General features: G+C 38.8%; 1 protein-coding gene across 28 annotated transcripts in view; it reads right to left on the bottom strand.

The window, feature by feature from the left end:
• The window catches only part of LOC135217022 (disintegrin and metalloproteinase domain-containing protein 23-like), a 613,617-nt gene extending 606,027 nt beyond the window's left edge, over nt 1-7,590 (bottom strand). For 14 of the 28 annotated variants that reach the window (XM_064252598.1, XM_064252603.1, XM_064252604.1 and 11 more), the window contains exon 1: nt 5,354-7,589. In XM_064252598.1, the coding sequence (XP_064108668.1) occupies nt 5,354-6,095 (742 nt within the window). In that variant the 5' untranslated portion in view covers nt 6,096-7,589. Of the gene's footprint in view, nt 1-5,353 lie in introns of all 28 variants that reach the window. The other 14 variants (XM_064252608.1, XM_064252615.1, XM_064252618.1 and 11 more) reach the window with 8 other exon arrangements.
• Between the last annotated feature and the right edge of the window lie 3,799 nt (nt 7,591-11,389).

Genomic DNA, 11,389 nt, shown 5'->3' with positions numbered 1-11,389 from the left:
TCAGTCAACTGCCTTCTTCTCCTTCTTCTCCAAGGCTTAAATTCACTAAAGCATGTCTATATACAGTTACTCCAAAGATCCGTCCATTATGACCACGGTCTGAGAGAGAGAGAGAGAGAAGAGAGAGAGAGAGAGAGAGAGAGATGTGTACATATATATTATATATATATATATATATATATATTATTAAACTTTATCACTTACATAATTGATCGGCGCATCAACGCAATCAATAATGGAACCTCATTCTACGACTACCACACGATGAGGACAGCTGTCCTGGAAAGCTTGTAACTCTCCCCGAATATAAATACCATCCCGTTTAAAGGGGGTCCTATACTGACTATATATATATATATATATATATATATATATATATATATATATATATATATATAATAATTGCAAATCAAGTCCTTTATATATTATATATTCCATTCTCTCTGGAGCAAACGTCTCTTGGCAAATGCCACAGCAAATGTCTCCTGACAGATGTCACAGCAAATGTCTCTTGGCAAATGTCACAGCATATGTCTGTTGGTAAGTGTCACAGCAAATGTCTCCTATGTCACAGATTGTCATAGGCAAATGTCTGGCGTTGGAGAGGCGAGACTTGTCATCAGCAAAGGTAAAATCTTGCTTTGGCAAATGTCACAACCAATGACTCTTGGCAGATGTCACAGCAAATGTCTCCCCTGATTTCACAACAAATGTCTAGCAAATGTCACAGCAACTGACTCTTGACAAATGTCACAAATCTCAATATTAACCGAAGATACAGAAGGATAAAGCCAGCAATATTATTATTATTATTATTATTATTATTATTATCATTATTATTATTATTATTCAAAAGATGAAACCAATTCAGATGGAACAAGTCCACAAAGGGGCCATTGACTTGAAATTGAAGCTCCCAAAGAATATCTTGGTTTCAACCTCCCGCCGTGGCAGTAACTGATCATGATGCAGAGTCAGTGATTTTTCACGGCTCTGGGGGAGGCGCGAAATCATGACATCTGAGGGGCATGCCACGACAATAACCAACATACCAGCGACCAGCTTACACCAATACAAATCACCTCAGTTGAAAGTTGGGGTTTTAAACTTTCGTCCGAAGATTTACGTCGCTGAAACGATTCACTCAAAAAAATATATATATACTTTTAATAAATCTATGGTGATGGTAAAATAACAAAAACATACACTATTACTAAACAAAGGACGAAATACAAACAAATCAATTTCGTCGTCAACATCATATATATATATATATATATATATATATATATATATATATATATATATATATATATACATGTATATATATATAACATATAAAGAAATTGCTCAAAGCCATACATGTATATATATAACATATAAACAAATTGCTCAAAGCCAAAAATTTACAATCATAAATCACACACAATAAACAGTCGATCCAATGCAACGCCAGATAACGTAAAACCAATCAATCAATCTACCTGATTAAGTTCCACTTCTTTGCGCTTCCACTGTCTTAAGTTCCTTCAGGTGCGAGCTTAGCTGAAGTTCATAACTGTGTCATTGGTCATCATTTGAAGCTTATGGATTTGGGGTTACACATACATATATAAGTACTACATTCACACATACTACATACATACGTATATAATATATATATATATTATAATATGAACAATATATATAGACATACATATATTATAGATTATATAATATATGCATATATAAGCCTAACATACAATCCATTTAATTAACATAATAAGAAATAAAACAATCCCATCTACTTCAATTGAAATGCATTTCTTAGTAATTTCCATCAATGAACTCAAAAACCCTCTTTGGTCAGGAATGCCACAGCCAAAGTAAGCCTGAACCTGCAATCTATTGCATGGCGGTGTTTCGTGTAGGCTGATCTCACCACTTTTTAATCATTTAGCAAATAAATCAATTATTATTTTCATTTTCATGAGCTGCTCATGTTCAGGTGCAGCAATATTAACCGGATATTCATTTCAAAACAGTTTTGAAAGTAGCAGGAGACATCCCTCACTATCGGAAAAAGGGGTTTAAAAATGCTTCTGTGTATGAAATTATGCCTCGTATTTATGAGACATAATTAACTACGGTAAGAATATAATGTTCATAGAATACGGAGTATATGATTTCTTTAGAGGTAATGACACATATGGACATATGTATGTAATTTTTTCAATGAGCTGTGTTGTTCGTTGGTGGATTACTATGCGATTGAGATGGGATTATACACGTATTTCTGCGTATATATATATATATATATATATATATATATATATATATATATATATATATATATTATTTATAATGGTGTTTTAATACAGTTATTTAAATTCAAACAACATTTAAAGCGTCATTTTTATATTAGATTTGATATATATTATATATATATATATATATATATATATATATATATATATATATATGTATATATATAATAAATATATATATATATATATATATACATATACTATATATATATATAAATTATATATTATTACATGCATACAAAAATGTAGGTCAGATTTCAGTCAACAAACATGGTTCAAATCTATATAAAAATGACGCTTTAAATGTTGTTTGAATTTAAATGACTGTATTAAAACCCTATACCCCATATAGATAATATATATATATATATATATATATATACACAAACACACACATATATACATATATATACATACATATATACACTGAAATACGTGTATAATCCCATCTCAATCACATAGTAATCCACCAACAAAACAACACAGCGTTGTCCAGAGAGAGAGAAGAGAGAGAGAGAGAGAAATATTCCACACGAATGAATCGGTGCAAATGAATGGATCCCAAATCTGGGCCAGTGGCCCCGAACCGGAGTCCGACGAGGTCACTCGATTCCGGGTGACCAAGAGGAGACAGAAGGCTCTCTCTCTCTCTCTCTCTCTCTCTCTCTCTCTCTCTCTCTCTCTCGCCACTGCATCATATAATGAGGAAGATGTCCTCTCGTCCTCTGAGTATCAACTTGAAATACTTCTTTGAATCTTTTGGGTGACGAGTAGTTTAAGAATAGGCTTCGTTATGCGACAACAAAGACAATAATAATAATAATAATAATAATAATAATAATAATAATAATAATAATAATAATAACAGTTCTGTAAGACGGAAAACGACTGCAAAAACGACAAAAACTTTAACTGAAGCGATAACGACAACTTAACAGCAACGCCAAATCACCAACCACGAAAGCACAGATGAACAATAATAATAATAAACAGCAGGCTTCCGAGAGAGAAAAAAAATATCACTTCGTGTGGTCGTTAAAGGCTGCAGCATTCACAGCAGCAGGGAAGAGTATCAGCATTCACAGCAGAAGCAGCATCATCACCACAAGCTTCGGAGAGAGAGAGAGAGAGAGAGAGAGAGAGAGAGAGAGAGAGAGAGAGAGAGAGCGCTAATAATCGATGAGCATGCCTACTAATCCCGCGTTTTCTTCATGTTTCATGGGACGAGTAGCGGAGAGATTTCTTCGCTCTCTCTGTATTTTGGACATTTTTGGACCAACTTCCCTTCCCCACCCGCTCCCTCCCCCAGTACTGGAATTGCCCTTGGGATTAAGCCTACTCATCTGGTTCCTCAGTGCCAGTTCCCCACTTGAACAGCTTTCGTGTTTAAGCCAGTTGTTTCAGTTCCTGATTGAGGGGCTTTCGAAACCAGCCTTTGGTTGCAAAGTCTGATGTTCATTTGTTTTTCAGTCTCTCCAAGAACGATTGAAAGGAATGAGAGAGAGAGAGAGAGAGAGAGAGAGAGAGAGAGAGAGAGAGAGAGAGAGAGAGAATTATCCTTTTACAAGATAAAATAGAGTATCACAGTACAGGAACTTCAAAAGTCCATGACGAAGACATACCTTACATTAGCAATTTAACATTCTATGACAATCATAATAATCAAAGGGAAGGTAACCTGAAGATGAATAACAAAAGTGGTCTCCCCTTTCTACACGAAAACAAAATATGAAAATAAATAGGCCAAAACTAAATAAATATTGTCACAAAAATAAGAATGGCCAACATCACCTAATTTCAGATGACAATAGAAATCACTGGGTGTCTCAATAATAATAATAATAATAATAATAATAATAATAATAATAATAATAATAATAATAATAATAATAATAATAGCAGTTCTTGAAAATGTTGAATTCTCGTACATTGTCAGAAATTAGAGGTCATGAAAGGTCGTGGTGTATGTCTCTTGTATTGGTCTACTCACGCAATAAAATGTACGTAAAAGATGAACAGAAAACAAACACCATCTAAAACAAATGGTACCGTACTTGTGCACATGAGTACATAAAAGTAGCTATCATGTAATCATATATTTTGCTTAAAATCTAACTTCTATGGTTACGTCCACAATAGAGTTAAACAAGCAGATTTCTTCATAGACTTACAAATTCTTCACTCTCACTCTCGACCTCACACAAACACACACACATACAGTATATATATATATATATATATATATATATATATATATATATATATATATATATATATATATATATACATATATATATATACATATATATATATATATATATATATATATATATATATATATATAGAGAGAGAGAGAGAGAGAGAGAGAGAGAGAGAGAGAGAGAGTCTGCTGAATGCAAGTACTTGTGATTTACTATACAACACTATACGAAATTCCAATAAATTGGGGCAACAGTGACAGAAAGCAAAAAGAAAACAGTTCACAGATGAAAATGAGGTCAGAGTAATTCAATTTAAAAAAAAAATAATAGAATAACTTATCTGTACTTTATAGGTCAATTCAAATCTTCGGAGCTCAAAACTGATGATGTTTAGTGGATATATATTATATGATATACATAATAATATATATATATATATATATATATATATATATATATATGTAATATATATATATTATATATATATATATAATTACTCTTACTCCAGAGAGAGAGAGAGAGAGAGAGCTCCATGCATCAATATTTACCCCTCACAAAAGACCCTTGGCAAACTCCAGGTAACTTTCTCCAGCAAGCACAGCAAACAGCAATAAGTCTTGATGCCAATAATGTCCCAACAGGTATCAGAAAAGGTCTTCTTCACATACGAACAGAGCACAAGAGGTCAAGTGCAAAACGAGTTCAGATTAAATATATACCCAAGAGAGGAGAAGCCTTGTGCACACGGGGGAAAGAAAGGGGAACGAGGAGGACCTTTCCTTTTCCTTTCCTCTCTCTCTCTCTCTCTCAGCATGCCTGAGCACCCCTCAGCAACCACCTACCTACCTCTCTGAGATCCCGAGAACCCTTGAGCCGTAGCCGTCGCCGGTGTCGGGACGAAGGCCGCCGATACGACCACCAGCAGGAGGGTGGTGAGGAGGACAGAGGACGAGCCCCCCAGGGTCCTCTTGGCGGTGGTGCAACCGGCCATGGCTGCTGCCGTGGTAACCGGCCACGGCATATGGCCGCCGGCTGCTACTGCTGCTGCTGTTGCTACAGCTGCCCATCCGCTGCTGATGGTGGTTGAAAGCTGGTGCTGTGCCATCAACCTACTAGTAGATCGGCGTCCTTCCATTTTCTGCCTCTTCGCCAACCGATCCTCTTCTCCCGCGGCTCCTTTTTCTTCTTCGTCTTCTCCTCTTTCTTCTCCTGACGAGGAAGACGTTGCTGCTGCAACGGCTGTCGACACAACGGCTCCCGGTAAGGACGCTGCTGCTCCTGCCGGGGGCAAGAAGGCCAAGGGAGAGCAAGAGGAGTGAGAGGACGACGACGACGCTAGACCAGCAGCAGTAGGAGGAGGAGGAGGAGGAGGAGGCTGTTCCTGATCTCCTTCGGCTAGAGAGCAGGCGACTGCTACTGACGAAGGCGACGACGAAGGAGGAGAATTCGGTGTCGTTGATGATGATGATGACGACGACGACGTTACTGATGGAGTGGTGGTGACGACGACGAACGCGGGGGGCGCCGTAGCTGCCGACGACGACGACGACGACGACGAAGTGGGGCAGAGCCAAACTTTCAGGGACATCTTCACTACCGCCGCCAGGAGGAGTTATCATCACCTTCGGAAGTCGCACTCAGTCATCGTGTGTGTGCGCGTCGTATTATTCTTTTTCTTTTCGAGGGGGGTCGGGGGCGGGTAGGAGGGGGGGCGGCTTTCGATAAGCAATATATCTCTTCGATTATCTCTTCACACTATCAATTATTCCTATTATTATTATCTTTCCTATAATTATTAGTATCTATATTATTACGGCTACTGATCCATTCATATTTCGAACTGCGCTCATCTACAATTCTTCTTCTGCTTCTTCTTCCTCTTAGCTTTTTCTCTTTCCTCTTTCTCTCTCTTGTTATTTTCTTTAATTCTTTTTTTATTTGTATCCTTTCCTTGGCCTGATGATGAATTTGGGAGAGCCGATTAAAAACCGCACCAATATCAAAAATTCATAACTTCTATTGAAATAATGTTCAAATTTTAGTTTTCCTTCTGTTTCGTTAATCGTATTATATATGTAATATGTATATTTATATTTATATAGTATATATGTACACATACAACATCCAAATTAGAGAGAATCGCTTAAAGAGAGATGAATAATGGAGACTTCACAGCAAGATAGAGAGAAGACGACGATAGGAGAGAAGGGGGGAAGAGGAGGAGGAAAAAGAAGAGGAGGGGAAGGAGGAGGAGGAGGAGGAGGAGGAGGAGGAGAGTGAGGGGAAACAGGGGATTATTTTGCCCTGGTTTGAAGGATTGGAAAAGAAAAGAGGGGGTGGCTGGTGGGGGGAGGAAAGGGTGAATGCCCTATCCCTGTTGTTGGGATGAGAATGGGTATGGTCAGAGAGAGAGAGAGAGAGAGAGAGAGAGAGAGAGAGAGAGGAGGAGGAGGAAGGAAAAAATGAAAAAAGCAAAGGCTAATTTTGTCGAGAAGGAAGAGGTAATTAAGATAAAGGGTGGTAGGGGTAGGAGTAGGGGTAGGAGTACGAGTAGGAGGAGGAGGAGGAGGAGAGGGGGAGGGGGCTTCTAACCACCACCACTGCAGGCACTTGCAAACCACCACAGCCCACCACCACCACCACCGCCGCCGCCGCCGCCAGGAACAGGAGCAGTAGCGGTAGCAGCAGGGAGCACGGAGCGTCCCTCCTCCGGAGAAGAAGCATTCACTGCACAAACACCGATTTCCCCACAACGGAAAAAAAAGTGGAAAACGTTCAAGCCAGAATAAGAAAGGGGGGGTGGGGGGCCAGTTTACGAAATATATATATATATATGTGTGTGTGTGTATGGCGGATGCAACAAGGTTGGAGAGGAGGGCTGGAGAGAAGATCTTGGACAAAGGGGGGGACCGGGAAGTATAGAGAGGCTTCACTACAGATATCGTTCCTAGCGAGGGCAAAACAGCGTTCGGGCACACACGCACACACACGCACTGCAGCCCCGGTGTTAAGAGACCGCGCGTGCCTTTTCCTATCGGTGGCTCTCTATCGACTAAGCCTCAAGCCGCCCACCGACCCCTTGTCGGTCCCCAGTTCAATGTGCGCGCGCACGCCTCTCCTCAACGCCATCTAGCGGACCGATGCGCAACCACGGTCGCATTCGGGGTTGTCTAATGTCTCAGATGATCGGATTCTACACAAAACAGGTCCATTTTCAACCCCTGCGGCCGCCTGGCCGAAGATCTGCCCGTAATGAAAACCCGGTGGGGTTAAAATACGCCGTGAACGTCCTCGGGAGCTCCACTAAAAAGTCGAGAGAGAACACAAACCAGCCTGCCATCTAGCGGCGGAAGTCGAAGCAGAACGAGCTGCGAGAAAATCTGGGTTTGTGAAAGTACCATCAAAGAAGCAATAAATTTGGGACCAGTTTTCTCAAATCCTTCCCTCCGCCGGAGCCCCCCAAAAGTAAATGAGGTCACGCACTCCGACCCCAAAAAACAACCACCAGAGGAGGAATCCCAAAATGGGGAAATAGGCAAAATAGAGGCTGCTAAATCAATAAAATCTTGGCAATAGGAGTGAGAGGGTACACCTGTGTATGTGTGTGAGAGAGAGAGAGAGAGAGAGCATGGCAAATAAAGTGAGAGAAAATGAAGGGTCGTGAGGGATAGGACAATGAAATTAGATGGAATGCATACATACGCGTACTGTACGTGTTTTGCAAGGCGGTGTTAATGTAGAGATGTAAAAATGGTGGCAAGGACAAATGGATGAGGATAATACATACACCGATGGATAAGGATTCCTGTAAACATGTACTATACGTACACAAACTGACGTTTCATACAAATACAACAGCATAGCATACACATACTTTACACGTGAGTATATATACACATATGTATTAAATATCATCTACGCATGTACATTATATTTCATCTACAGAATAATTATGTCTGCCTGTCAATATGATATCAGGCACTTATGAGAGAGAGACAGAGAGAGAGAGAGAGAGGGGGTTGGTTGGGGCGGAGGGGGGGCCATATTATTGGCATTTCCATCATTAGCAGGGTAATCAGTAATTGGTCAAATTAAGGTTCCCAAAATCGCCAAAAATAAGACACGACCATCATGGAAATCCCACATTAAAAATATTGCTCATAATTGTCCATTCCTTTAAAAAAAAATTAACAAATGGAAATTCACCCAAAGTGTTGGTCATGAAAGATATCCCCAAAATGACCTTGAATCGATGCCAACTGTTCGTGGTTAGAAAAAAAAAATTGTAAGATCAAGTTTACAAGTCATTCTTGATTGGCTCTAACATATCTATTTACCACAACATTCTCTCTCTCTCTCTCTCTCTCTCTCTCTCTCTCTCTCTCTCTCTCACACACACACACACACAAACACATATATACGCACTTTCAAACTAAAAATTCTATTCATCACACCATTCCCTCCCTCTCTCTCTCTCTTACACACACACTTTCAAATTGATAGTAGTACCTAGAGTGAATAAAGAAATATATTTACCACAACATACTCTCTCTCTCTCTCTCTCATACAAACACACACACATGTACATAAAAACACGCACTTTCAAACAGATAGCAGGACCTCCAGTGAATAAAAACAAAATCTATCTTGCAAGAAGAGGAGAAAAAAAGCAAGCCTGCAAACATGACTCGTGTGTGTGTGTATGTGTGTGTGTATGTATGTGTACGTGTGTGTGAGTGTGTGTGTGTACGGGGGTGAATCCATACTTCATTTTTCAACCTAACTTTGACAGGAAAAGCCCAGGCTAACGGAGTGAGCAAATGTTTGAACTAGGGGTACTAAGTTATTTTTTTTTCTTATTTTTGTTTTTTCTTTTTTACGGTCATCGTTACATTACCAGTTAAGATATCACGTACAGTAAAGGACCTGGAATACAGCATTGACGCCAAAGGGCCATGCGCTGGGACCTGTGAGGTCACTCAGCGCTGAAAGGGGCACTGAAAGTAGGAAGGTTTGAAAGGCGCCGCAGGTGGAAGACCTCAAAGCAGTTGCTCTGTGAAACAATTGACGGAGATGGTGGGAAGTCAAAAAGGAAGAAATGGAATATGAACGGAGGTACAGTGAAAGGAATGACTGATTGATTGAATATAGAATTTAGGCAAAAGGCCAAGCACTGGGACTTATGAGGTCATTCAGCGCTGAAATGGAAATTGACAGGAAAGGGTTTGAAAGGTGTAACAGGAGAAAAACCTCAAAGCAGTTGCACTATGAATCAAGTATTAGTAGAGGGTGGAAAGTAAGAAGGAGAAAGAGAATATGAAAGGAGGTACAGTCAAAGGAATGAAATGGGTTGCCGCTAGGGGCCGAAGGCACGCTGCAAAGAACATTAAGTAATGCCTACAGTGCACCGCATGAGGTGCACTGACAGCACTGTAATGAAAGAGGTTGCAACTAGAGGCCGAAGGGATGCTTCAAATAAGCAAGTTACGCCTACAGTGGACCACGTGAGTTGCACTGACGGCTCTACCACCCCCCACTATTCGGGAACCTTGCAGTAAAGGCGAGGAAAAAGGAAAAAAATGAGAGAATGAAAGGAATTGGGGAAACACAAAAACTGAGGTCACACAAGTCTCCATTTGTAATCTTAGACCGGGAGGCTGAGCTCTCTACCTTCCTCCTTGTTTCGTGGATAAATTTTATCATTATCAATCAGCAATGAGATCACAGTCAAATATGCCATGGTAACAGGGTCGTTTAATTACTAGTCAAGATTCCAGCGAATAGAAACAAGGCATAATCCGACCTCCAACTTACTCTGGATGCGCACGAGATCTTCCCATCAGGCATAAGTTGAAAACATCATATTCCTAACTTTTAACGTAAATTAAAACGTGTTAAAATATACGGTCAAATAGAGCCTCGTTTCACCAATGAAAATTAAAATAAATATGATATATTTTATTAGATATAATTTTTCTGTAGTGTTTGACATCCACATGATCTATTTTTTACATTTCCATTCTAATAAATAAATCATAAGAATCCAATCCTAAAATTCCTGTATCTTTAACTCAACACGAAACACCATTTTCAGGCTTTTTTTATTCTCCTCCATAGACCTTTCCTAGCCCTCAACAACAACAACAAAAACAAAGTCGTTTGTAGGCTTACTCCCCGAGGAAGCGAAAATGACAAATAGGTAAGCCACTGATAACTATAGATAAATATATGCATTAGCATAATAAATAAATAAAAATATACTACTGTACATTATTTGACGCAATTATAATCTAAGAGGAAGGATTTCCAAGTTGGACTTTACAAAGCCATAAATATTAAAAACACGTAGTTAATATAATTTATATATATATATATATATATATATATATATATATATATATATATATACATACATATATATATCTATATATTATATATATTAATATATTTATTATATCATACATTATATTATATATATATTAATATATATATATTATATATATAAAAGGACAACGAAACTACACCAATTCTCGGAAATGAAACTGCGTCTGAAGTCACTCCCTTTACGCCAAAGAAGACGTACATTAGTACTCAAACAAATAAACAAATAAATTAATAAAAAGTCTGTTATAAGTGTATAAATGAAGGCAGGGGACAGAGGCGTTTTAATTTTACAAAATCTGTTTCATGTCTCTCTCATACTATTCACTTTTGTAAGGAGGAACTTGATACTTTCCCCTGTGTTTCTGGGCTAACATAACCTTCCTTTTGGACAGGAACACGCTTCTATTCGCCCCCTGATGAATGGGATCTCATTATAGAGACTGATGCGGACAGCTCCTACAATCGTCTAGGTATCTTTGGGTTAAAAACACCTGACGG

Source organism: Macrobrachium nipponense, chromosome 7 (assembly GCF_015104395.2).
Source record: "Macrobrachium nipponense isolate FS-2020 chromosome 7, ASM1510439v2, whole genome shotgun sequence".
In the NCBI taxonomy this organism is placed as follows: domain Eukaryota; kingdom Metazoa; phylum Arthropoda; class Malacostraca; order Decapoda; family Palaemonidae; genus Macrobrachium; species Macrobrachium nipponense.
The sequence above is the reverse complement of the archived record's forward strand: the minus strand, read 5'-3'. Positions and strand labels throughout refer to the sequence as shown.